The 27,187-nt window shown below is 56.5% G+C and overlaps 1 protein-coding gene and 1 long non-coding RNA gene across 14 annotated transcripts in view; one reads left to right on the top strand and one right to left on the bottom strand.

Moving 5' to 3' along the window:
- The first annotated feature begins 200 nt into the window (after window positions 1-200).
- LOC127487853 (uncharacterized) lies at window positions 201-19,208 on the top strand. Of its 6 annotated transcripts, none has more exons than XR_016228273.1 (3): window positions 217-5,516; window positions 18,071-18,249; window positions 18,424-19,208. It is a non-coding gene; the product is annotated as an uncharacterized LOC127487853 (long non-coding RNA). The 6 variants fall into 6 exon arrangements; XR_016228274.1 differs by lacking the exons at window positions 18,071-18,249; window positions 18,424-19,208 and adding an exon at window positions 13,278-16,597 and having other exon boundaries at window positions 1,311-4,832; window positions 5,274-5,516; XR_016228275.1 differs by lacking the exons at window positions 18,071-18,249; window positions 18,424-19,208 and adding an exon at window positions 15,830-16,597 and having other exon boundaries at window positions 1,317-4,832; window positions 5,274-5,516.
- Window positions 18,234-27,187, bottom strand: part of LOC100338355 (protein FAM156A/FAM156B) — a 20,497-nt gene continuing 11,543 nt past the window's right edge. For 6 of the 8 annotated variants that reach the window (XM_008248510.5, XM_089324733.1, XM_051834722.3 and 3 more), the window contains one exon: window positions 25,695-27,142. In XM_008248510.5, the coding sequence (XP_008246732.2) occupies window positions 26,367-27,023 (657 nt within the window). In that variant the 5' untranslated portion in view covers window positions 27,024-27,142 and the 3' untranslated portion in view covers window positions 25,695-26,366. Of the gene's footprint in view, window positions 25,253-25,694; window positions 27,143-27,187 lie in introns of those variants that run through there. The other 2 variants (XR_016228271.1, XR_016228270.1) reach the window with 2 other exon arrangements.

The raw sequence follows: 27,187 nt of genomic DNA, 5'->3' as shown, positions 1-27,187 counted from the left end.
ATGCTTCACAGGCAAAGCACAGGGAGCAAACTCCACACTGGGTTGCAAACCCCTGTAGCCCCTGGGATCTCTTGCATTTTCAGACTCTCTCCTCTAATTTTGAAAAATAATATTATGTTAAGAGTTGTATGCGTAGAAATTAACCCCCAAGTGTCATATACTCTGCAAGTCCTTCCGTGTCTTTTGTATTTAATTATCTTTCTGCTTTTCTGATTTGATTTTTAAAATAAGACTTATTTATTTGAAAGGCAGAGTGACAGACAGAAAGGAAGAGACGGGGGGAGAGAGCAAGGGAGCACTTCCAACCACTGGTTCACTCTCCAAATGCTCACAACAGCCAGGGAAGCAGGGGTTCCACACAGCATCATAACCCTCGTCCAAATACCCCGCAGCCTCAGTTCTAGACGTTGATTGATCTAGGGCGGTGTCCTACGACAACTCAGCCAGCACTACACCCGCAGCTGATCAAACACGGAGCAACAAGAAAGGTTTCCCACAGCTACCTCGGCAGTCCGTGCTGCATGGCACCAGTGGAAGCACAGTGAGGTCTTTCTGGATGAGAACAAAGCAATGCTGAGCCTGCAAAGATCTGCGCAGTGTCTGAGTCTGTGACTGAGACAGCTGATGCAAGAAACTGGCTGCTAAGAAACGGCCATGACACAGGCAAAGGCTGAACACCTCACAGCAAAGGATAACCGACCCTGTAACACCATTGAGGTCAAGATCCAGGCCATGGAAAGACTGATTTTACGTAGTACATGAGGAGGCATGGGTGAAATCATGAGCGTCCCACGATGAGAGAAAAGGATGCAATGTAAAAGTGTCCAACTGAGCTTTATAGAGAGAAGCAAGCGGCCCTGACAGCCTGGGCCTCAGATGTGTCAAAAGCACCTGCATGGATGAGAACACCCCTAAGGGAAGGCCCACAAAAGGAATCCACAGTGCAGGCCAGGGCATGGGTCAGGAACCCCCACGCACACCTACACCCACGCACACAACCCCGAGGATGCAGCAACAGCACGTTTCAGAGAAGCAGGGCCCAGGTTCAAGGGGAACCTGGAGGCACACACAGGGTGGGAAGAAAGAGTTCCCGGGTCCGCTCGAAGTGCAAACGGTCTATATATTAACGAAACACGTTCAAGAAACAAACTAAAGTTGAAAGCCAACACACCGAAAACAGCAAAACGCGTTGTGCCCCGAGAGTGAGTTTCTGCGTGGGACCCCAGGAACAGTGACATTTGAGGTCCCCAAATCTGGAACTGCAAGACGAACCAGCTTTCCAGCGGGAAAATACGTGGCGCGTTTTTTGTCAGCACGAAAGGAGGGGGAAGGCACGCGCAGCGTCGCGCTGCGGCGCAACACTGCCATCTTGTGGCCAGAGAAACGGAGGGACGCCCAAACCAGGCGAAAATTCACGCTGCCCTTTTTTTTTTTTTTTTTTTTCCTAATACTCCAAGGGCAGGCCTGGCCGGGAGTAGCCTTGTGGAATAAAGAACAAGAACACAATGCACTGGGACCTTCCGAAACGACCCCCGAAAGCCGTCCCAGGCAAGGACGCCCACCGCAGTCCCGCCTCCGGAACCATAGCAACAGCAGCAGGCAGTCCAAACAGAAGGGAAAACGAAGCCTGGCTACGGACTCCAACTACGCGAGGATTGGCGGGGACGGAGCATGCGCATCGGAGCGGAATGAGGTCAGTGCCCATCTTCCTCCAAAAAAGCCCTTGGCTGTTTCCTTCTGTCTGTTGTGGGCTAGGGGGTGGGACCAGTGCTGTCTGCACCTGCCCTTAGGCCGCCCGGGCCACAGAGAATCGCAGCCCTGTCCCTGCAAGCCCGATTTATTGGGTGTCCGTCCCTGACCAGCAGAAGGTGGCTCGTTTCTTTCCGTCTCCTGCACCCCACACTGCGTCCAGCACACTCTCCACTCCGCGGCTGTCATAGTGCACACCTGCCAGCTCCCCTGCTCCCCTCCAGCCGCCTCCCCTGAGGGTTCATGGAGAAGGAGGAGTCAGACCGGTGGGATACTCAGCGTCCCAAACCCCATGGGCACCCTGTACTGGGGCATCCCGCAAATGGAGCGGGCAATCCCACGCTCTTCACGCACGCCCTGCGGCAGCTCAGGGCTCATGATGTGTTTCAGGAACGCAAAGTGCTTCAGCCTGTGAGACAACGCCCTGCTCCCCAGCCCATAACAGAGCCTCGTGCCCAGCACTGCAGGGAATGTGCTGTCACAGGGCACCAGGCCTCGCCTTGTGGCCTCACAGTACAGAAGCTCCATGTGCACGGCTGGGTCTACCGCGGAGGCGCCTTGGGCATATTTGGCAGTTCCAGCCTTTTACACACACGCGCGCGGAAGTGAGGTAGTCTGGCAGCATTCTGGAGTTGGACATAATATAAAAACTCTTTGGTCGACCTGAAAGACAAGGCCGGAATGGGATCTGTTGCAGTCACAGGGTTAGCAGTGCACGGAGCAGTGACAAGCCCAGAGGAAACTCTCAGCGAAGAAAGGTTCTTCAGAGAAGTGCAGAGGCTGGGCCGGCGCCTTGGCTCACTGGGCTGGTCCTCCGCCTGTGGCGCCGGCACCCCGGGTTCTGTCCTGGTTGCTCCTCTTCCGGTACAGCTCTCTGCTGTGCCCCGGGAGGGCAGTGGAGGATGACTCAGGTCCTTGAGGTCTGCGCCCGCATGGGAGACCAGGGGGAGGCACCTGGCTCCTGGCTTCTGATCAGCGCTGCACGCCGGCCGTGGCAACCATTTGGGAGGGTGAAGCAACGGAAGGAAGACCTTACTGTCTGTCTTTATCACTAACTCTGATGTCCAAAAAAAAAAAAAAAGAAGAAAAAGAAAGGAAGTGCAGAGGCTCCAAGTAGGATTTTACCCAACACATGTTTGGGAATAAGAACGTTCATTTCGCGCGACTGTATGGTGGGTCTTCAAAAAGTGCACAAGATCCGAGCACACTGAACAAACATCACAGTGACTGCAGGATTGCATGCTCCATAGTAAACCTAGCATTCACCTCCACTTGCCCGTGAACCTTCGGAAGCCCCTGGCACTTTTCAGGAGCTGATGGAGGCTGCTGCTGTGTGGCAGGGGACACGCCAGGGGCACGATTCCCTGAAGGAGAATCTGGACAGTGGCTGATTCAAGACCAGGGTGCAGGGCTGGCATTGTGGCACGGTGGGTTAAGCTGCTGCCTGGGATACCTGCTTCCCATGTGAGGGCTGGTTGGAGTCCTACCTGCCCCACTTCTGGCGCAGCTCATCAGGTCATGCACCTTGGAAAGGAGCTGATGAGGGTCTGAGTGCTGGGCCCCTGCAACCTACATGGAGACCCGGATGGAGTTGCAGACTCCTGATTTGGCTTGGCCCAGCCCAGGCATCTGTGGCCATTTGGGAAGTGAACAGTGACTGGAAGGTGGCCCACTCCCTCTGTCTGTCCCTCTTTCTCTGTCCTTCTGCCTTCATATAATCAAGTAAGTCTCTTTTTCTTAAAAGGTGCCCAAGTGCTCACCTGAAGGGAGCCATATTGCTTAGGGGTAGGTGACCCGCAGCTGGGCTGCAGAGGGGCAAGCCCTGCACAGGGGGAGGATGAGGGTGAGACCCGCATCCAGGGGGCTTTGCTGCTGTCAGCGCAGCTGGGCTGAGGCTGAGTCAGCCAGGGGTCAGCAGAACTGACCAGGGTGAGGGAGACACAAAGCAGCCGCAGACTGCGCAGGGTGGCAGGTGTCTCCAGCAGGACGCGGGGGACAAGACTGCCGGTCCTGTAGAAAGCACTCAGGACAGGGCCATCACCCAGGGGTGCGGACGCCTGCCTCCATCACTTGGAGACGTGTCAGGCATGCTCGCCCTTCCCTGACCCCAGAGACAACACCCATGGCTCAGTTACTCAAAGGCACCATTCACCCGTGACTCCCGATTAGACACGCACCCAGGGTTTCCCCCCGACTGTCCGGTGCAGAGGATGGACCCTCGCTAAGACCTCATGCGGCAGAGTAATGAAGCAGCGCGCTGCGGGGCTGACAGGCCACAGTGAATCTGCGGCCTCTGCCGACCTTATCATTCTAGGTCAGCAAGAGAAACGGGAGTCCTTGCCGCTCTTTAGACGTCGGACGATTTCGCGCCCGCAGAGAACCACCCGGTATCACAGCACAGAAAGAGGAGAGGACCGAAAAGCGGGAAGCGATCCTCCAATGGTCACGGACAAGACTGAACCATTAACGTGTAGGCCTCCCACATGTCGGGGGCCGCCGGCAGGACACCCTGGACATCAGCTGCCCCATCGGCCCTGCTCGCGCCTCACCCACCGCCCACTCGGGCGGACACGCACGCCGGGCCCCGGGTCACCTGGCCCAGAATGCACCGGGCGCCCACGCGCAGCCACCCCCACGCATGCGCGCGTGGTGAGGCCCCGCCCCCTGGCGGCGTCCGTCCGCGGCACCGGGACTTCCCGCGGCGGTTGCTAGGATTCCAGGGCGGGACTAACGGCTTCTTTGGTGGGCAGGATCTCCGGGACTTAAAGAGGGGTCTCAAGCGTTTTCTGTGATCTTGCACTCGAGACTGGGCGTTGGGGGGCAGGAGAGGTTCTCGGATTTGCATTAGCAAAGACGGCTTTGGGTCCGTCGCGGTGGTACCGGGTACAACTACCTTCCATGGTGCCGACAAGCCCTCGGCTCCGGTCGTCCTGGCTGCCACAGTTCCGATCCAGATTCCGATCCGAATGCGCCGGAGAAGTAGCGGAGGATGGTTCAGTGCTTGGGGCCCTGCACATACGTCAAAGACCTGGACAAAGGCCCTGGTTCCTGGCTTCGGATCGGCGCAGCTCCGGCCACTGCAGGTGGGAGGGAACCGGCGGATGGAAGACGGACCTCTCTCTCTCTCTCTCTCTATGTAGCTCTCTTAGGCCCTGTGCCTTCAAACAGATAAGTAAACCTTAGAAAAGGTTTCTCTGTGCAGTGCGCGTCCTGTTTCTGGCGCCGCTAGATGGCAGCAACGGATCACGGCGAACTGCGCCCCTCATCTCCCCCGCCCTTCCCGCTTGAAAAAAATAAGCTGAGCAGTTTCAACCCAGAAAAGAGGCTGCTTAGGTTACACTGGGTCTGGGCGGGGGAGCAGGCCAGCCTGGAGGAGAGGCAGCCTCCCACAGGATTCCAGATGCAAACTCACCTGCAGACGAAGCCCTCTGCTTTCCTGCTGGGCCCGCTCAGAGGGTGGTGCCTGGGCACCGCTGCAGCTGGCACTTCTCCCCTCAGTAGGCTCCTGTCATTTGCCTTCCCAGTTTATCTGGAGTTTCAAGGACCTGCACCGCCGGAGTACTCCTTGAAGCTACCCGCATTCCACTGTCAAGCAAGGGGCCAGATGTGGCTGAACCCAGGAAGCCAGTCTTCGCTGCACTGCTTTCTCCCAGCGGTAACTACGAACTAGATCGTGTGATTATTTCGTGAGGTTTTGCTGGGTCAAGGTGCATTGGAAAGATACTGCTCCATTTGGCCTAGGTGCTTGAACATCTGTTTAAACTCAGGTATGTCGCATGGGGGTTTGTTCTGGAAGTCATTTCCAAGCACTGGAAGTAAGCCTTGGGTCTCTTACTGAATCAGATAGCATGTCCTCCACCAGAGACAAACTTGGCAACTGAGATGGGAAACGGATAAAGCATGAGCCAGGACTCAGAGGTCCACCTCATTTACAAAAATCGGTGGGGGCCTGGTTTGTGGCATGGCAGGTTAAGCTGTTGCCTGGGACACCAGCAGCCCAGATGGCTGCCCACTGCAGTCCTGACTGCTGTATTGCTGACCAATTCCATGCTGCTGAGCCCGGTAGATCAGCAGCAGATGCCCCAAGTGCTGGGGCCCCTGCTACCCACAAGGGGAGCTCCTGGGTCTTGGCTTTGGCCTGGCCTAGGCCTGGCTATTGAGGCCACTGGGGCTGTGAAACAGAGGATGGAAAGTATCTCTCTCTGCCTTTCATTTAATAAATATTTAAACACACACACGCACATCCTTGGGCCAGGAGCTGTGTTCCTTCACTTCTTGCTCCCTGCCCTGTGGTCACCCCAGCCACAGAACAGGGCCAGGCGGGGTGTGGGCAGTGAGCTCTGTGTGGAAGAAGTGAACGAGGACCTGATTGCTTCCAGGGATTTTCTTTGTGAAAATTTCACAGCTGGCATCGGGGGGGCAGGAAAGCTCTCTGCAAACCAGGGTGTGACCCAGAGAGTGACAGAGCGGGGGCAGTGGGCAGTCCTGGTGTCTCTTCCGATGACTCTTGGTAGCCAAGTGCACCTCTGTGTACCTCACTTGCACAAGTGGCAATGAAGGGGGTGACAGCACGTGTTTCAGGGGTGACCACAGTCCAGGAAGTAGCTCAGGCCGAGCTTAGCTTGTGTCCTGGCAGCCGGGGCCATCACACGGTAGTTACTTCCAGTAGCTCCTAGAACGTTTGTAGAGGCACCGGATACTGGGCGGCTTTTCTGAGACTGAGTGTGATCAGAGGGCTCCTGCAGTGCAGGTGCAGCTGCTCTTTGCCACTTCCCCTTTCTGCCCCTGGGAGAAAAGGCCCCTACTGATTGCTCAGGAGATGCAGCCCAGGAAACGCAGGGGAAGGGGGCAAGAGGCCAGAGTCGCCCACAGTGTCCCTGTGGAAGACGAAAGCATGGTTTGCTCTTCTGTCCTTTTGCCCTCTCTGCTTGCTCCCTGTGGATGGATTTCCAGAGGGCCCTGTTCTGGTGGCAAAGCCCCCGGCTTCTCGGGCTCCCTGCAAAGCCCAGGGAACACCGCAGGGGGCGGCACATCCTCTGCTGCTCACCTGGGAGTTGTTGCTTTTCTGACCCTCTCTGTGGTCTAATTTGTTGTCAGAATGACATTAAATTATGCTAACAGCTGTATGGGTAGAAAGAACCGCCTTCTGTCCTGTCTGTTGCAAATACTTCCCTGTTCTTTGCCTTTTAATTATGTTTGTGTGTGTGTGTGTGTATGTGTGTGTGTGTTTTCAGATTTATTTCTATGGTAGCAAATCTGTCTTGTGAGGGAGGCCTCCCTCAACTCCCTGGTACAGAGCTGAAAGGTGCCTGCTCACCCACCTGTCCTGTCACCTGTTTCCCTGCCCCCTCCTTCTTGGGGTCCCAGTGTCCTGACCAAACTCCCCCCTTAAATGCCTGCAAGATCAAGCCAGCAAACCTAAGAGGAAACTTTCCCAGTGGCCACAGGGTTCAGATTGCACCCTGCTGCTCAGCCAGATGGGAGTCAGAGCCTCCCCTTGCCCCACGCACTACCCTTCACCCCTCCATGCCACATTGCCCAGGAGGCTGACCCAGCAAGGCTGCCAGGGCCACCAGTGTTTGGGGGCTGGGCGTGTGATCCCATATGGGAGCACTGGCTGCCCTGCTTCCAATCCAGCTCCATGTGAACAGGCCTGCACAGGCAGCTGAGAAGGCCCAGTGCTCAGGCTACCACCACCCCTGTGGGAGACAAGTCTGGACTCTCTAGCTTCTGGCTGTGGCCGGGCCACATCTGAGTGCTGAAGCCATTTGAGTGTAAAACAGTGGATGAAGATGGATCTCTCTCCCCCACACGCACCCCCCCCAACACTGTGCTCTTCAAAGAAATGAAGCTTAAAAATAGAAAGAAGAGGAGTACTTGAGGACAATCCTAAGGAGGAGAAATGAGGATCAAAGAGAAAATGAAGCTGGGTGAAGGGTCAGTGTACTCAATCCAGGCCTTCTTTCTCTTCTCTTCTCTCCTGTCTCCGTTTTTCGCCAGTTGGAATCCCGGCTGCTCCACTGCAAACCGGCTCACTAATAATGTGCCTGGGAAAGCAGCCCAAGTGCTTGGGCCCCTGCACCCACATGGGAGACAGGGAAAAAGCTCTGGGTCCTGGTTTCAGCCTGGCCCAGCGCCAGCCATTGTGGCCATGTTGGGGAGTGAGCCATTGGAGAGAAGGTCTTTGTCTGTAGCTCTGCCTTTCAAATAAATAAATCTTTTTAAACAAATATACCACAAAACCAAAAAGCACATGCTTGGGATGCGTGTACCCCAAATAGCATGCCTGGGTCGATTCTTTTCTGAGCTCTGGATCCGAGCTGCCTCCTAGTGCACATACCCCAGGAAGGCCGCAGGTGATGGCTGGAGAGTTTGGGTCCCTGCCAGCCACCTGGGAGTCCTGGACTGAATGCTTGGTTGCCAGCTGTCACCTTGCCAAGTCTTGCCTGTTGGTGGCACGTGGGCATTGAAACACTGCCTGGGTGGGTTCTCCCCCCCCCCCCCTCTGACTTAAGTGAAGAATCTTTTTCTAAGGATCTGTCATTGAACACTCACTCACCTGGCGATGAAGCCACTGAGATGTCTGCAGGTTTGTGTTCACGGGGACAGCAGTGCATACTCTACCAAGCCCCTGTTTAGCCCGGACAACGCCAGTCCTCTTTAGGGAGGCAGCCATACACAGGCCCTTCCTGCTCAGTCCTTGAGCCGCCTCCGTTCCTCTTCTGACTCAGGGCTGGGCTGCTGATGGAGCCTGCTAGGGCAGGTGCCTATGCTCAGAGATGCTGGTGTGGCCTGCGCTACCCGCAGAGGGGCCGCGTGCCCACATTTTCATCTTTCCATTTCTCTCCCATCGTCCTTCCATGCCGTGGCCTCTGGTCAAACAGGAGAGCTGCCAGATCACTCATCCAGGAGCTTCAAACTCCTCAGGAAGGGAAAGAACTTCTGGGAAAGATCCTGAGTGTTCAGAATGGGTCGGAGGCTGGGCCTAGGGGCCCAGGTCGTCACAGCTCCCACCCTGGATGGCTCCTATCTTGGCCCAGGGACCAACAGCAGGCACACGGGGCCCAGAGACTGGGGACGAGCGGCCAGGCTGCCAGAGCTGCAACAGGGAGGGACTTTCTCTGGAGCCCTGGTCCCGGGCCCTCCAGGAGAGCCTGCAGGCAGGACAGCCCCCTGGACACCTGCTCCCCACCCAAACATCTTTCCAGTAGGGAAGCTATGGAAGCAGCTCCTCAGGTCAGGAGGCAGGGGGATGGTGATGTCATAGAACTCCTCAGGGCAGGGGCATGGTGATGTCACAGCTCCTCAGGGCAGGGGAATGGTGATGTCCCAGCTCCTCAGGGCAGGGGGATGGTGATGTCCCAGCTCCTCAGGGCAGGGGAATGGTGATGTCCCAGCTCCTCAGGGCAGGGCAGGGGGATGGTGATGTCACAGCTCCTCAGGGCAGGGGGATGGTGATGTCACAGCAGCTCCTCAGGGCAGGGGTGTCCCAGCAGCTCTTCAGGGCAGGGGGATGGTGATGTCACAGCTCCTCAGGGCAGGGGGCAGGGGTGTCTCAGCAGCTGCTCAGGGCAGGGGGATGGTGATGTCACAGCAGCTCCTCAGGGCAGGGGGATGGGGATGTCCCAGCTCCTCAGGGCAGGGGGATGGTGATGTCACAGCAGTTCCTCAGGGCAGGGGGATGGTGATGTCACAGCAGCTCCTCATGGCAGCGGGATGGTGATGTCACAGCTCCTCAGGCAGGGGGATGGTGATGTCACAGCTCCTCAGGGCAGGGGGATGGTGATGTCCCAGCTCCTCAGGGCAGGGGGATGGTGATGTCACAGCAGCTCCTCATGGCAGCGGGATGGTGATGTCACAGCTCCTCAGGCAGGGGGATGGTGATGTCACAGCTCCTCAGGGCAGGGGAATGGTGATGTCCCAGTTCCTCAGGGCAGGGGATGGTGATGTCACAGCTCCTCAGGGCAGGGGTGTCCCAGCAGCTCCTCAGGGCAGGGGGATGGTGATGTCACAGCTCCTCAGGGCGGGGGCAGGGGTGTCCCAGCAGCTCCTCAGGGCAGGGGGATTGTGATGTCCCAGCAGCTCGTCAGGGCAGGGGGATGTTGATGTCACAGCTCCTCAGGGCAGGGGGATGGTGATGTCACAGCTCCTCAGGGCAGGGGTGTCCCAGCAGCTCCTCAGGGCAGGGGGATGGTGATGTCCCAGCTCCTCAGGGCAGGGGGATGGTGATGTCACAGCTCCTCAGGGCAGGGGTGTCCCAGCGGCTCCTCAGGGCAGGGGGATGGTGATGTCCCAGCTCCTCAGGGCAGGGGGATGGTGATGTCCCAGCTCCTCAGGGCAGGGGGATGGTGATGTCCCAGCTCCTCAGGGCAGGGGGATGGTGATGTCCCAGCTCCTCAGGGCAGGGGGATGGTGATGTCACAGCAGCTCCTCAGGGCAGGGGTGTCCCAGCAGCTCCTCAGGGCAGGGGGATGGTGATGTCACAGCTCCTCAGGGCAGGGGGATGGTGATGTCACAGCTCCTCAGGGCAGGGGGATGGTGATGTCACAGCTCCTCAGGGCAGGGGGATGGTGATGTCACAGCTCCTCAGGGCAGGGGGATGGTAGATGTCACAGCTCCTCAGGGCAGGGGGATGGTGATGTCACAGCTCCTCAGGGCAGGGGGATGGTGATGTCACAGCTCCTCAGGGCAGGGGATGGTGATGTCACAGCTCCTCAGGGCAGGGGATGGTGATGTCACAGCTCCTCAGGGCAGGGGGCAGGGGTGTCCCAGCAGCTCCTCAGGGCAGGGGCGGCGCTGCTGGAATAAAGCCCTGTGGTCTGAGGAGCCCTGTGAGCCCCTCAGTAGCTGGGGTTTGCCCAGCGCAGATGCAGACGTGGTAGCAGACCTGGGCGGAGAAGAGCATTGCAGCCCCGTGGCTCTCTGCAGAGACCCTCAGCACTGTACAAGGATGCCGTCCCTAATTCTGCTGCCTTGCATAAGGGTCTGTAACGTGGCATCCAGTGTGATGCTTTTCTTGCCGCTCTGCACATCTCAACACCGGCTCCAGTCAAGGCAGGAGCCAGGCAAAAGATAGCTTTTTGGCGCTGGACCAGAAAATCCCCGAATGCCTTGCAAAATCTTATCTTCCTTAGAAGATGTCTGCATTCTGCTTGTTTGCATGGCAGAGACAGACAGACAGAGTGCGCCATCTGCGGCTTCACTCTCCACCCCAGGAGAAATGTGTCCGCGTTGGCAGTGTGAGGGGAAGCAGATGGGGCATCAGGCGGGGACTGAAACAGGCAGTGTGTACACAGCACAAGGGGTCCCTGTGGCTTGAGCCAAGAGGAATTTGTACAAAGGCAGAATGCATGTGAGTGAATGGTGGGTAACTGCAATGGGAACCGGCAGGTGCACAGAACAGGCCGGGCACACGTAGGTACGTGCAGCAGGCTGCGCTGCTTAAGGTTGCAGGGACTTGGGGGACCGCTGAACTGACCCCACGTGGGGTCACTCACTGCCACAGACATCTCACCTGGCAGTCAGTTCCAAGGCGGGGCGCCAGGGTGCCCTGCGGGACATAGCTCAGCAGTGCTGAAGGGCCGGGCAAGCGCTGAGGGCACCCCGGGGCAGGAACGTGGCTGGTGGCTCGAATGATCTCTGTGGTCTCGCGTGCTGGAACATGATGGCAGGGGCCGTGGGAAATGCATTGCTGCCATTCCCTTGTGTAGCCATCTGCCTATAGGGGATGCTTACAGTCCCAAGCATATGAGGGGCGAGGGCCTTTTCAGTCATCTTCAGTGGGTGGGCTCTTCAGTTCCGGAGAATTCCAGAGAGACACCTGGGCAGGTGGCCTTGTGAGCTTAGCGTGAGCCAGGGGCCTGTGGTTGCTGCCCTTGGGCTGCCCAACCCATTTGGAGGGAACCACAGGGAGATCACCCTGATTAGGGTGGGCTCGGGCCAGGCCACAGGTCTTCTGGGTCAAGACTTCATAGAGGACCTAGGTATCCAGCCAGGGCCCCCGGCTGAGCCAAGGCCCTGGAACGTTAACAGCAGACACAGCTGCCAGGTTGTAACCCCACCCACTAGTTTTCTTTCCCTTTCCCGTTCTCAAGTGGATGGAGCCTCTGAGCCTCTAGGCTGGCTGTTCAAACAGCCCAGCCCCTTTGCTGGGTTCCAGAAACTGGCCTTGGCAAAGCAGGCACAGCTGCCTTGCCAACTGGCCCTGCTGGGTAGCACACACGAGGTGTAACTCTACTGTGATGGAACACCAAGGGGTATGAATGACGGATTAAACTAGTCTTACTGATGATACATAAACCTTGGTGCTAGGCTGAGTGCACCTCATTCTGATTAAGAAACACTGCAGGGGGCTGGCACTGTGTTGTAGTGGGTTAAGCTTCTGCTTGTGGCGCCAGCATCCCGCATGGGCGCTGGTTCGAGTCCCAGCTGCTCCATTTCTGATCCAGCTCTCTGCTATGGCTTGGGAAAGCAGTAGAAGATGGCCTAAGTGCTTGAGCTCCTGCACCCGCATGGGAGTCCTGGAGGAAGCTCCTGGCTCCTGGCTGTGGATCAGGTCAGCTGGGGCTGTTGCAGCCATTGTGGAGTGAATGGGCAGATGGAAGGTCTCTCTCCTCTCTTTTTCCCTCTAATTCTGTGGCAAATGATAAGAGCTAAATAAAGGAAAAGAGAAGAAAAGCTCAGCGTGTCCTCACTGAGCAGGACAGTGGTTCTGCAGGCCCAAGTCTGCCCTTGTCCTTACCCCGGTAGAGGAAACTGTCTTTGCTGCACCCCAGCCTTGTCCTGCTTTTGTGATGGCCACTGCTCACAAGGACTGCACTTTCAGTCCAGTCTGAGAACCTGTGGCCACAGGAAGGATCCTCTTAGCAAAGAAGGGCCCTCCCTGCTGGATGTTACAGGAAAGTGCTGACTAAAATCCCCTGCTTTCTGCCTGGCCTGTAGCCCTGCTCCTCACCTGTGTCCCTCTGTCTCGCCTGAACTTGCAACCCTCCAATGTCAGCTCCCTACCCTTCCCTGGCTTCAAGTGTATGGCTGTATTCTTCCCTGTCTGCTGTTTGGGGTTGCATAGAGGACTCACAAAAATTCCACAAAGATTCAGTGGGTGGGGCTGACACTGTGGCATAGTGGGTAAAGCTGCCAACTGCAGTGCCAACATCCCACATAGACAGTGGTTCTAGTCCTGGCTGCTCCACTTCTGATCCTGCTCTGTGCTATGGCCTGCGAATGCAGAAGATGGCACAAGTCCTTGGGCCCCTGCACCCACGTGGGAGACCTGGAAGAAGCTCCTGGCTCCTGCTTCGGATCAGTGCAGCTCCAGCCCTTGGGGCCAATTGGGGAGTGAACCAGGGGATGAAAGATTCTCTCTCTCTGCCTCTCCTCTCTCTGTGTAACTCTGACTTTCAAATATATCAATAAATATTTAAAAATTGAAAAAAATAAAAAGATTTAGTTGGTTCCAAGGAGAAAGAAAATGAAAAAAAAATGATGTTTTAAACAAAGGGAAAAAACGTTTTTTTTTTTTTTTACAGGTAATGAAGTTATTTCCCCCAGATGATGCGGCTTTTCAATTGTGGATTGAGAATTTCACTTTCTTCAGAAAGTACAAAATTCCCCACTTCCTGAATGTGTGCTAAAATGGAGCTTACTGCATTTTTTTCAAGCACGAAGGGCGGGGGATATGAGTGCCAAGGACCTGCCTGAAGCCACACTGCCATCTAGCGGTCAGAGAAACGGAGAGCCTCCACCTTCAGAACAAAACTACCAGTGAGACCAGGGGTTTCCCTTCCCTGTAATAGAGTCAGCCCAGCAGGGCAGGGAACCCGCGATCACAGGGCCACTAGGCCTGGCCCACGGCCTGTCACGACGGGTAGTTCCCTTGCACGGCTGAGTCTACGTCGTGGGCACCTTGTGCATCTGCGCATTCCAGCTTTTCTCATTTCTCTTTCACACATTCACACACAGAATACTCTGCACGTCCCGACAAACTGCACATTCCAGCGTGTGTCTTTGCAGGGGACCTAGTATGGCTCATCTTCGTCCATATGAAAGACCAGGCCAAGAGGCTCTGCTGCAGCCTCACAGCAGAGGGGAGGAGCGCAGGCCAGGCAGGGATGGACGCGCTCCGTGGGACAGCTCAGGGAAGGAAGCTGTGGCAGGGAAGCAGAGAGGGGCTCCCAGGAGGGCTGGAGCAGCCTCTAAGGGCCAGGGACAGAGAGCAAAGGCTCCCGGAAGACTTCCGGGTACGGGGCTGCAGCGTGGTGCGGCTGGGGCGGTGCAGCAGCCGGTCCCGGGCATCCTCCTCCCTTCCCCGGGCGCCCAGCTCGCAGTAGCCGGCCCAGGGAGCCTGCAGGGCCCCTTGGGGAGGAAGACGGACCCTGGGCGCCCTGGCTGGCCACGCACAGACGCGGAACCCCACAGTGTGGTGGTGGTCTGCTCCCAGGGGCCGGGACCTCCCGCGAGGCAGCCCCTTTCAACTGCCTTTTGCTACGGAGGCAGGCTCGGGTCTACTTCCGCGTCGGGGACGGGTTTTCGGGGCCTTTTGTTGTCCTTCGTCCCTGCTCAGCGTCCCTGTCCAGAACCCCTTAGCCTCGGTTAGAAAATGGCGGCGAAGGTGGCTGTGGCCGTGCATCCGCAGGCCGCAGTTTCTCTGGCCGCTAGATGGCAGTGTGGCGCCGCAGCAGCGATCCAGCCCCCTCCTACCCCGCCCTTCGTGGTTCAAAAAAGTGCGCAGCAGCCGTGCCGCGCAGCAGTTCAGGGCGTCCTCCTTCCAGTCCGCCAGTGACTGGGTGAGGGTAGACAGCCTCCTGGGGCATCCCAGCAAGACTGCACCAGTGCGAGCACACGTGCGGGTTCTCCGCTCTGTAACCCGCGTTTTCCTGTGGCGAGGCCCGGGCACCTGAGCAGCGCGCACTCTCGGCTCCCCCACAGCTCCGGTCTTTCCGTGCTGCAGGTCATCCTGGGGTTCAGGGACCCATTTGCATCTATTCAGCCTTGGTGCTGCTCCCTGACCCGCCCCGTCAGACAGCCAGAGAGCCAGGTTCTGTGCAGAAAGCCATTTCTGCCTGGCCCGTGCCCCCAGCGGCACTGTTACATTTTGCGTTTATTTCCTGCGAGGTTTCTCCAGCCTAAAGCAGCGGGTACTGAGTCACCTGTGCGGTGTCTGCTTTAACTCCTTTTAAAAACACCCAGGGGTATTCAGCCTTTCCTACAAACCATTTGAAAAAGATGCAAACCGTTCGTTTTCACTTCTCTTCCTAAAGCAGTGCGGAGTGTATTCGGGTCGAAAATGATTCAGCAAGCTGCTGGAATCTTTGCCTAGTGTAGAGTTGGTCTTCTGTGTACAAAGTTAATAGAGAATGAATCTTAATGGAGAATGGGCCTGGGAAGGGGAGAGGGAAGAGGAGCAGGGGTGGGAGGGCAGGTCTGGTGGGAATAATAACTGTTCCTAAAGCCCTACTTAGGAAATTGGTAGTCCCTAAAAAGTAAATTTTTTTTTTTTTGACAGGCAGAGTGGACAGTGAGAGAGAGAGACAGAGAGAAAGGTCTTCCTTTGCCATTGGTTCACCCTCCAATGGCCGCCGCGGCCGGCGCGCTGCGGCCGGCGCACCGCGCTGATCCGATGGCAGGAGCCAGGAGCCAGGTGCTTTTCCTGGTCTCCCATGGGGTGCAGGGCCCAAGCACCTGGGCCTTCCTCCACTGCACTCCCTGGCCACAGCAGAGAGCTGGCCTGGAAGAGGGGCAACCGGGACAGAATCCGGCGCCCCGACTGGGACTAGAACCCGGTGTGCCGGCGCCGCTAGGCGGAGGATTAGCCTAGTGAGCCGCGGCGCCGGCCCTAAATTTTTACAAAAGTGATTCAGTAGGGAACTTGGGGAACAGAGATAACCCGTGGCCCGCATCTCAAAGAGAACTTCTTTAAAAAGAAAACGCTCCTGTGGCCAAGAGCTCTGTCCCTTTCACTTTCCTGATGTTCCCTGCTGTGGTGTAACTGCTTAGGGATGGGCCTGCAGATGCAAAGTCTCTCAGTACATCAGCTTTCAAATACCAATAAACACACTTTTGTTTTTTAATTTCTGCACAGCTCTTCTTCCTGCTAAGGCACCTGGGAAGCAGGTGCAACATCTCACCAAGACTTGGACCCTGCCACCCAGCTGGGACACCTGGTGGGAGCTGCAGGCTCCTGGCATTGTCCTGGCTCAACCTGGGCTGTTGCAGCGTTTAAAATGAAAATAAATAAATAAATAAATAAAAGGAAAATCTCAGTTTCTCAGAAAAGGAGGCTGCATCTGCAGCCTGGTTCCCAGGGCTGTCACAGCCCACTGCCCTGCATGCTGCTATCCTGCCCCAGGACCAATGGCAGGTGCGCGGGCCCACAGCAACTGGGGACCAGGAGCAAGGCTGGCAGAGCTGCAACTGGGAGGGACTGTCTCTGGAGCCCTGGTCCCAGTGAGGTAGCAGGCATACAGGATAAAATTGATCAGGTTTGTGAGCTGGAAGACTATGCCTTACCACGCCCTGTGTGACCTCATGCCTCTACCTGACCACACCTGGGCACCCACCGGCCAATCAGGTTAATTAACCACTCTGCTTTGAAAGTGGATTAAAGGCCTGGGACATGGTGGGCTCCTCATTTTCTGGCACTTTCCTTTTCAGCATTTTGCCCGTGGGGCCCGTGCTCCCTGGGCCTCCAGGACGCATGGCCTTGGGGCCACCTGCCCCATGCTTCCTGGCCTAGATGCTCCTCCACGTGGTTGGCCCTTGGTGCTTGGTATGAACCCAGACTTCTCTTTTACATAGGGCCCTCGCTCTCCTCTGCATCTTTCTCACTGAATAAAAGCTTAAAAACGTATCATGCTGCCTCGTTCATTTGTGCCAGTATTCAGAATTCTTCTCTGATTATTAGGCAAGAACCCACACAGACGTACTAATACTGGGAATTTGTTAATAAGCACAGGGTGCTATGGTATGGCACCCCATATTCTGATATCACCAGGCCTCCAGGAGAGCCTGCGGCAGGAGCCCCCTGAACACCTGCTCCCCCACCCAGACGCCTTTCCAGTAAGGAAGCTGTTTCAGCAGCTCCTCAGGTCATTTTTCCTCACACTCCCCACACATCATTACATGACCTGAATCACCTCAGGGAACTAAGGTTCACTGCAGCTTTCACCCCTGCACCCAATAACCATCACATGCCTTGCACAGTCTCTGTTTGTTAACTGAGTTACCGGGGAGGCAGAAGGACAGCTCCCATCCTCGGCAGCACTCCCCAGATGCCCACAATAGACAGCATAGGACCAGGCCGATGCCATGCGCCCCACACTCCATACGGGTTTCCCACAGGGATGGCAGGGAACCGACCACTTGAGCCTTCACCTGCCTCTTCGGGAGGACGTGGCAGGAAGCTGGAATCAGGAGCAGAGCCAGGGTCCAAGCCAGGCGCTCTGACATGGGACACACGGGTACTCAGCTGAGTGTAACCACTAATCCCAAAGCCCCGCCCAGCATCTCAGCTCCGTGCACTGAGTTCAGTGAGGGCAGTGTCCTATCAGCCAATGATACGCTGACGGTCCTTTGGGACACAAAGGAGATCCACACCAGCTACCAAGGAAATGTTCGCTTCATTTCATCCCCTAAACCTCGGTGAGGTTTTATGGATGAAAACCAAAAGGTGTTGAACCTGCAGACTCTGGGCTCTGGCCTGAGTCTGGAAGCCACGGCCCAAGGAGCTTCAGTGAGTGAGCTGATCTGCTGCCCGCAATGGATTTCACAGAACACTTAGTGACACAGGCAAAGGCTGAGCCCCTCACGCCCAAGGATAAAGGACCCTCTGAACACCCTGGCTACCCTGTAATCCAGGGCCGTGGAAAGACTGACCTTACATATTTTAGGCAGCACAGGCGGAAATGGGAGCTCAACCTTGTTTCAGGGCGTCTACCCGGCCCCCACTGCGTCCTAGGTCCCCTGGGCGCTGGGTGCTCGGGATTAGGCTGGGAAAGGAACACGGGTCACAGCTCCCGCGCTCCAAAGACAGCACAGTGGTCTCAGATAAGGAGGAAGTGTATTTCGGATTCGTTACAGAAACTCTCGACGTCGTGGAAATCATTTTCGACGAAAAGGACTGAATAGAAGGAGCATTTTTCTGGCAGGGAAGCCCAGCTTTAAACAGAGGGGTCAAGAGGAGAACAGGAGCCTACTAGGTTTCAAATGCTCCCTCAGGGATGAAAGACCTGTGAGGGAAGTGCCACAAATGCAGAATCAAAGGCGATGGCAGCGTGGGTGGGACGGGCTTTCCTAACTCTCAGTGGTCTCTGCGTTGCTACAGGGAGCCCAGGGACTGCACGAAGGACAGACGCGCTCGCCGAGGCGCCGCCCCCAATCAATCTGAGAAGGAGGAAGACGACTTTGCAGGAAAGCCAAGTTCAAAGGGAACCCAGGCCCACTCACCCGCTGGAAGTTGGAAACAAAGGAGAAGTTAATCAACACCATTTTAAGGAAGAGAGCGTAAGTAATTTTTCAAAGTCCAGAAACAAAGCGAGTGGCTTTGTTGCCAGAGAGGGAGTCTGCGGTGCGGACGTGGCACACCGGGGCGCGTGAATTCTGCACCCCGTCTCCCGCGGAGAAAACCCACAGAAAATCCCGCGGCCTAAAAACCACCTCGGCCGCGTTTTTTTCCAGCACGAAGGGCGGGGAGACCGGGACCGAGGCGCTGCGCGAGCCCACACTGCCATCTGCCGTCCACGGAGACTGAGAGCCGCCAACAGCACAGAAACCCGTCTCTTCCACAGCCGCTCTCCTAGAGGCCTGGAGGTCCTGCACGGTGCAGCCGATCGCGACGAAATCGAAAAGAAGACGAGGCACTGGCACGGACCAAAAGGCATCGGCCCCAAAGCCCTGGGTCTCCGCGGAGACCTCCGGGCTACCGCCCTGGGAACCATGGCAACGGCCGCCGGAAGCCGCAGCGCCACAGCGAAGCCCCGCCCCGGGGCGACCGGACTACACGCGGATTGGCGGGTTCCGGGCCTGCGCGTAGGCAGCCGCTGAGGTCCATTCCATTCCATCTCCCTGAAGGGGGATTTGCAGCGGGGTTGCGAGTTGCTAACCGAAGGGCCTGAGGGGGCAAGTTCCGCACCCGCTGCCAGCCCGCCCGAACCTCCCAGACCGATACCTGAGAGCCTGACTGAATAGTCTAGTCTCTGTCCGTGACCATGAGCGGTTGGCTTGTGGCTTCCCGCACCACGGCCACAGTGCACAGCCAGTCGCCCTGCACCCCTCCACCACCTCCCTGATGATTCCTGGAGAGGGAGGCATCTGGCGGGAATTCCCTGAGCTGCTCACACCCAGAGGCCCCAGTGCATCTGTGGTCTCTGCGCTCCCTCAACAGCGGCTCCTCCTCTGCCCCCCTTTTCTCAGTCTCTGCCCCCGGGGAGGAATGAAGCCTCCTTGCCTCTTGTTCTCTTTAACCAGGCGCTGTTTCATTCCCTCGGGATGGGGCTTTGAAGACACAGCACAGACTGGCAGACAGGCCGAGGGGAGGCAGGGATGAGGGTTTCCACTGAGGTGGACACAGCCTGCTGGGGCCAGTCACCGCCTCCCCAGGCGATGCTTAACCACACAGACCGCACTGCCAGGGTCTCAGCCGCCAGGCCACCGCAGGCGGTGTTTCCAGAGCAGAAGAGGGCACCTGGAGAAAACGCAGAAAGCCCAAGTTTCCTTGGACCTCCAGATGTGCCTAGGTCTCTGGCCTCCCTAGGCCCACCTGCGCCTGCGGTCCTGGTCCCCTTCTGGCCCGCTGAGGGTCTGATATAGGAGCTCAGCAGAGTCCACATTCACAAGGGAGTTCTGATCGCTGGTTTATGGCTCAGCCTCTCCGTGCCTGCCCTGAGGGCTTAATAGCTGGGCCTCCTTGCCACCAGGCAGGACACGTGCAGGCCCAGCTCATGGCCCAGGCTTCCTTTTCCTGAGACTTGCAACTCGGACTGGCCAGGGCCACAGAAGAGGAAACCGACTTCCAGCTTCTGATCCCTCCCTCTGCTCTATCCTCCTGGACAGAGAATCCTCAGGGCCAGACATTCCATCTGGAGAGGAGCCCAGAGCAGCAGGCGTCAGGACCCAGCCTCACGCTGGAGCACCAGCCCCCACATGCACTGTGCTCATCACGAGCTTGTGCGTGCTCCCCAACAGGATGCTACACCCCACTACCACACCTTCCCACCTCTCCTGCAGCTTTGCACTCTGTTCTGAGGTAGGTGGGCCCTGGGATCTCCTGACACTGCTCATGTAGCTCTTTTCTGTGGGAGATGTGGCGTCCCCAAACCCACACCACTGCGTGTCAGAGACAGGAATGAGGACCCCAGAGATGCCACAAGCCTTCCTGCCACTCCATCGCGGCCTAAAGTCTCCACTATGCCTACCTCCCCTTGGGAGAAACACAGTGAGGGTCCTCCCAGCTCCCCGTCTGCTCTGCATCAATTCGGAATGCTGGCACGTGCATCCGTTACTTAGCAGAACAGGAGATGGCACAGCGTGGAGAGTCCACGCCCTCTGCTTCTACCACACTGTCTGTGTGACACCTGTCCAGCCAGGGTTCCTGCCAGTGCAGCGTGCGAGACCAAACTGCTGTGCTACCCTCCCCTGCCTGCTCAAAGTCGCCAGCCCATCCCGCCTGCATGGAGCATTCCCCAGCTCAAATGTCCAAGCAGATTCACGTTGCCGAAGCCACGTGCCCTTTGCTGCCCGGGACGTGGACAACACCCCGTTCCAAGGCCTTTACCTTTCTCGGAGTCTGTGGCAGCCAGTCCCTGGCCCCACTTCTACCCCTCTGAGCGATGCCTCTGCAGTCTCCACGTTGGTCACTTTCCTTTGCTCCCGTCTACAATCTCGGTTCCTTCTTGCTTCCAACCTTGCCCTGGGCTAACCTCACCCTGTTCCCGATCCTGGGTGGTCACTGCACCACGCAGGCCTTTTACCAAGAGGACCTGATTTCACCCTTCTGCCTTGTATGCCGATGGGTTCTCTGACCACCCACTCTCCGGGGGTAATCTCAGCTGAGCCCCACGCCCCAACGGGCTAGGTATCTTATGTGCATCTGCACACACATATTCCACAGGCCTTCAAGTAACCAGGTGACCCTAAAGCGGAGTCCCTTCTGACATGGGTGGTGCTGACACCCACACAATTCCTAAAACTCCTACGGTTGCCCTTAGCACTCCATGAATGCCCTGGAATTCTCTGGAAGAGGCCAGCGCGCTATGTTTCATCAGCAAGTACGAGCTTCTACCATCAACACTTTATCTGCAGGATCTAAAGCACACCAGCACAATGACAAAGCCCTGCTTTTATGTTCCAGGAGCAGCGTCCTAACAGGGCAGGTCCATGTCCACAGCCGAGGCCTAGGCATGGCCTGGCGGAGTTGCCAAGTCCTGGCCCCCAATCTGTGGGGAGGGCACCCCTGTATCTGTCCTTTAGAATCACCCCAGGGCAGATGTGCACACAGGCTGGTTCAGACACATACGCACAGGAGCACGGTACCTGTGTTGCTTTAAAATATCATCTTGCAGTTTTAGCTGTCTGCTGTTTAGCATTTTGGAAGTTTTGTATGAGGTACCTCTCTTTCGCGAGCTGCCTTTGCCTTGCTTATCTCCTGCAGTCGTATTTGAATCATTTCCAGGACTCGGCAGTGTTCAGGCCACGACTGCCCCTTTCCTACTGGATACCCAGGTAGGCCCCATGGGAGAGAGAAGGCCTCCTGGGGTGGAAGGATCTGGAACCCCGTTGTCTTGGTAACCACTCTGCTGTTCCTTGCTGCTAGCTGGCTGAGCTCAGGCCAGGGTCCTCTGGGGTGAGAAGACAGCCCTCCCCATTCTGATGAAGCTCAGGGCTGAGGCTGGTTTCCAGGGAAACTGAAACCTGGCCCCTGAGACTCATGAACAGCCAAGCATGCACTGGGATAGAGCATGCAGGATGGAGTCCCGGAGCCTGCCCGTGGAGCAGATTGGTGAGCCAATACTGATGGGTGGAGACTCACGACTGGGCATGCATACAGACACACATGGAGACTGCACTCACCAGCACGCCTTCTGCCCAGAGGTGCACAGTGGCCGTGTCTGGCTGGAGTTTCAAACACATGGACGATGCAGGACCCAGAACCCGCAAAGAGAGGGGGAGATTCCTTACTGTCGTACAAAACTATCCCGTAGCCTCCAACCCTGACTTATGTGCACATAGGCATTACATTATAAAAAGAGCTCTATGGAAGTACAATCACCACACGATAGTATTCATGCAACTAAGGATACAGCGCAGTGACTGAGACAATCTGCAGTGATGCAGCCACCAGCACAGAGCAGTGTAACACCAGTTCCATCACCCGCCTGAGGACCCCTTGCTCCTGCCAGTGCTCCCTCCCCACGACACCTGGAAGCCCAGGCAACTACTGAGGTCTTCCCCGTCTCTGTAGATTTGCCCTCCTGTACTTTTCCTCCAAAGTGCCTCCTGCAATATGTGCCTCCTGTGTCTGGTTCTGTCCCTTCTGTGGCAGGTATGAGTAGGAAGGCTCTGTTTAGCGTTCTGGAATATTCTGCCTATGGAGATAACACCTTTAGTTCACTCCTGTGCTGACTGGCAGACGTGTAGTTTCTAGTCTGCGCCCGCCATGAACATGGCAAGGAACATCTGAGCATGTGACTAGTGTGGACATACGCCTTCCTTCAATTTCTCCACGTTTCCATTAGTTTCTGTTACAGGACTGCACTGGCTAGAGACGGCAGTGGGACATAGGGTAGATGTGGTACGAGGAGATGCCGTTCCCCTGCTCAGGATCTGAAGTGGAAAGCTTTCATTCTTTCACTAGCAAATAGGATATGATCTGGGGGTTTCTCATAAATGCCTGTTACAGAGAGGGAGTGGGAGTGGGAGAGAGAGAGAGAGAGATGGAATTTTCCAAGTGGTTCAGTCCTCAAATAGCCTGACAGCTGGCCTGGGTAAGCCCAAGGCCAGAAACCAGAAACTTCATCATCCTGGTCTCCCACATGGGAGGCAGGGACCCACACACTTGGGCCATTATGCGCTGCATTCCCAGGCATCTTAGCAGGAGGCTGTGTTGCAAATGGTGTAGCCAGAACTTGATCCGGTGTTCAATATGGGATGGCTACATTGCAAGCAGCCTCTTAGCCTACTGCAGCACAAACTTAAGAAACTAGGTTCTGTTTCATCATGAATGGGTCTTGCATTTGTGTAATGCTTTTTCTTTGCCTATTAATATGGTGCTGTGATTCCACTCTCTGTTTTATTAACATGTTGAATTACTGCCATTGAATTTTGAAGGTGAAATTAACCTTGCAGTCCTAGGATCAGTCTCACTTGGTCACATTGGATGGTCATATGTGTACGATGCTGGATCTGGTTTGCCAATACATTGTGGATGGTGTTGGCATCGGTATTCATCATCTGCTTTGGCTTACACTATTACTGTGACGTGTCTATCTGGCTTTAGTGGTCGTGTAGCACTGTTATCACCCTACACGTTGGCACGTGTTCCCTTTCTTGCACATCCCAAAATAGTTGGGGAAGGTCTAGTATTATTTCTTCTACGAACGTGGACTGACTTTACCCACAAAGGAAACTGGGTCTGGGCTGTCACCCGAGGGAAGATTTTAAAATAGATGTTCTCAATTTCCTTCCTTGCTCTAGGTCTGCTCAAATGACCCCACACTGTCCCAACACTTCCTTGTCTGCTGCTGCATTTGGTTTGAGGTCATGACTAGAAAGGACCTGCTGGGCATCTGTGGACATGATGGGATTACAGCTCCGCGTCTGAAACTCAGGACACTATGATGTTTCAGGCATCACTGCCAGGTTCCCTGCAGCCCTTCACACACACACACACACACACACCCCATGCATGGGCACGGTAGTAGAAACTTGGAGGTGGGGATACAGAGGGGATTCTGTCCCCATCCACGACTCCTGTCCAGACTTTCTCCATGCATTTGCTGGCAGACCTCGGTTCTAAGTGCAGCTCTGGCCTCTCTGGGCAAGACCCCTCTCCCCAGGTATACTTCCTCTAACCCTGCTACTTTTCACTCCTGGGCAATACATGCCATGCCGGGGATCCCTTGTAGGTTTTCTAACCAAAGCATGAGTGTCTGCTATGGTCTCAGCATCTTGCTCCCATCCAACTCAAACAGAAACTTAACCTGCAGGGCAGCAGCACTGGGAGGTGTAGCCTCATGGGAAGTGCATATTTAATGGGGGTTCTGCACTCGTGGATGAATTAACACCCCTAACCAAAGGGCCTGCAGCAGTGCGTTGGCACTCTCCTTCCATCTTCTGCCACGAGAGGACAAAACATGCATCCTTGCTTTGCTTTCTGCCATCCAACACGAGTGGACACAGCAAGAGGGCCCTCAACAGACACCACATATGGGTGCCTTCATTTCACACAGCCCAGGATGCAGCCGAGTGAGACATAGATTTCCTTCTTTGTAAATCACCCAGTCAGTGGTAGCTTGCCAGAGCAGCACACAACAGTCTAAGATAGGGGCCTCACCTCTCTCCCTGGTTAAAGGAGCCATCATGAGGGTAGGGACCAGCTCTGCAAGGCCTCTGCACTTTCCCACCTAAAGGCAGCAGAGCAGCGAATGGGGGACGCCAGGGGAGAAAATGGGTACCTCGGGGCCTGGCTCAATAACAGACTGCAGCCAGCACCGTGGACCTGCTGTGGACGCTGCCCTGAGCTGCTGGGTGCAGAGAGCAGGGAGGTGTCTGGTCTCAGACAAAGGCCCGTGTCTGTGGCCTCCACGTCCGACCTGCACACAGAGTGACATGGGAACCAGTATCCCTGCCCCTCTCCCCTTGGGTTGTGGCATCCTCCCAAGACCTGGTGCTTCCAGCCACGACACGTGCTCTGAAGTGACTGGCTCTCCGCCCTTCACCGCCAGCCCTTGCAGAGCGAGCTGCTGCACAGAGCCGGCTCTGAAGCTGGCCTGCCCCAGCTGGCGTGCCACTTCCGCCTCTCTGGACCTGCTCCGCCCGTGAAACCAGGGGCAAATTCCCTCACTGCTCTGTCCCCTGCTTTCCAAATTCATGCACAGGGACTGAAATGAGCCTAAGTGGTGCATGCATGAGAGAGGATGAAAGGAGCTCACGGGAGGAACTGCAGAGCCCAGGAGGATCGGCAGGTCCAGGGAAAAGGCAGAGAAGGCAGAAGCCATGGCAGCCCTGCTGAGCACTGCCAGGTAGCCAGCTTGCATTGAACCTTGGAGGTTTAGGAGGGAAAACCCTGATGCAGTGCCCTTGTGCCAGGACAGGGGAATTTAACACTCAAGCCCAAGGTCAGCATCTCAGGAACTCACCTGTTCTCCAGCCCCTTGTGTTGGCTTGAGGCGTAAACGTCTGCAGCCATGCAGCTCGGGGCCTACCTAAAAACACAGACTGACACCAAGTGGAATTGGTTTTCAGTTCGGAGGAATCCCGTGTTCATTCGGTGGGGACACGTGACAGGACTCTGTGAGGGAAGAAAAGGGAGAGGTCATCCCACCTCCTGCAATACAAACACCCGAGTCCAAAGCCCAACAGGACCCTGAAATGACACGAGGATGCTCTGCTGCTCCAGTAGCAGGCAGGACACCCACCGTGCTCACCTTCACCATGGAGATGCCCGTGGGCCTCAGCCAGACCAGCAGCCCCAGCCCGCAGACCCTCCTCCTGGGGGCGTGCTCTCTGCGTGCAACTCCCCTGCAGCAGGAGCACTCACTGCCAGTGGCACTGCCTCGCTGCCGTGGCCGCTGGTCTCATCTCGTGGCCGCAGACCGGGACTTGAGGGGTTTGCTGGCGCCTGCCCTCCTCCCAGTTCCACAACCCACCATGCGGAGCTCCTCCTGACACACTCTGATGTACAGGTGGGAATGAAAGGTGGTGAGCTCAGATCTAAGAAGACACAGCCGGGGTTGACAAAGAAGCCTGCGTTCTATTTATTCAGTATTGACAGTGAGATACCCAGAAAGGAACTGCAGTGAGGGAGAATGCTATTGGATGGTTAAGGAGCAGGAAATGGTTTGGATACATTTAGCATGCCGTCATCATAAAAGTGCACACGCAGAAATACAACAGGGAACCACCAAGTTCCAATTTCACGCCCCTTCCCCACTCCTTGTTTAGTGTCAGATTCCTGATCCCGGATCCCAGTGCAGCATGGTGCACGTCAACACACCTAGTGCTGCTTCTCGGGGAAGTGGATAACACGGCACAGGGCACAAGGACATCAACGAGGGGTTCACTCTACACGCACAGCTTCTATCTGACAAGGTGGGGAGGGATGACGGAGATCCGGAGTGGGAAAGGGACACACACATCACGGGGGCCGCAGCGGATGAGGTCAGACCACTGGCATGCAGGGCCTCTTGCACGGAATGCCTCCACCTGCTCCACACGTGACAGGCAGGGCAGAGTAGGCCCTTCCCGGGACTGGATCTCTCAGGGTTTCCACACACAACACAGGTCTTGGTCCCCTCCCACTGTGGCCCCTTGCTTGGTCCCCAAGGAGGACCCATACCCAGGACTGGCAGGACAGCTTCTATGTCTGGACCCTTTCAGGTTCCCGTCCCGTGAGGATGAGCGGCTCATTTCTCATCTAGCCACTGTTTCAGCAGCCTCTGGAACATCCTCTTGCTTTCCTGCTGCCTCTCGGCCTGGCACTTCTCCTCTCGCTCCTCCTCCTCCTGCTGCCGCTGCTGCTGCTGCTGCTGCTGCAGGGACCCCTCAGGCAGAAAGCCAGGCTGGCTGGTCCCCAGGCTGAGGCTCAAGCCACTGAGGCCCTGCACTAGGGTCTCCCACGAGGCCCCACCCCTCTCCCCAGATAACCCGGACGTATTCGGCCCATTGCTCTGGCAGTAGCGACATTCACAGTGGAACCGATTCTGAGGTCTGTCACCCGAGGGAGAGAGTTTGGCTTCCTGTGAGGCTGGATAAGGTGCCCTGTGGTCGCGGTGCCTCCGTCTCATGTGCCCCAGGAGCTCCTTCTTGCCCTGTGGGGGCGGCAGCCTTTCGTACCACCTCTGCTGGGTTTTCGCTTCCCTGTACTGCTGCTGCGGCAGCCCCGCCGGCGGCGGCACAGGCAGATCAGGGCCGGCACCGGGGTTCATGTTCCCCAGGCCCCACACGAGCTGCTCTGCGGAGAGAGGCTGAGAGGCGGCCCTGCTGTCCGCGGAAGTCTCTGCCATGGCCATCGGGGAGGCGTCAGCAGCAAACCCTGGACTCCAATTCTGGAGTGGATCCATGGAGGTTGAGTCCAAGCTGGAGCTCCACCCAGCCCGCGAGTGTAGACAGGGAGGTCAGGCTGTAGGTTCTCAAACAGCTGGAAGGTAGCAGGGCAGATGTGTGGCCAGAAGAGGCAGGGCTGCAGCAAAGGGTAGCAAAAGGAGAAAGAAAACCACCATTACAC

This window comes from Oryctolagus cuniculus, chromosome X, assembly GCF_051225735.1.
Source record: "Oryctolagus cuniculus isolate XC-2025 breed Fujian yellow rabbit chromosome X, ASM5122573v1, whole genome shotgun sequence".
Classification (NCBI taxonomy): domain Eukaryota; kingdom Metazoa; phylum Chordata; class Mammalia; order Lagomorpha; family Leporidae; genus Oryctolagus; species Oryctolagus cuniculus.
This window is presented reverse-complemented; position numbering and strand designations above follow the sequence as displayed.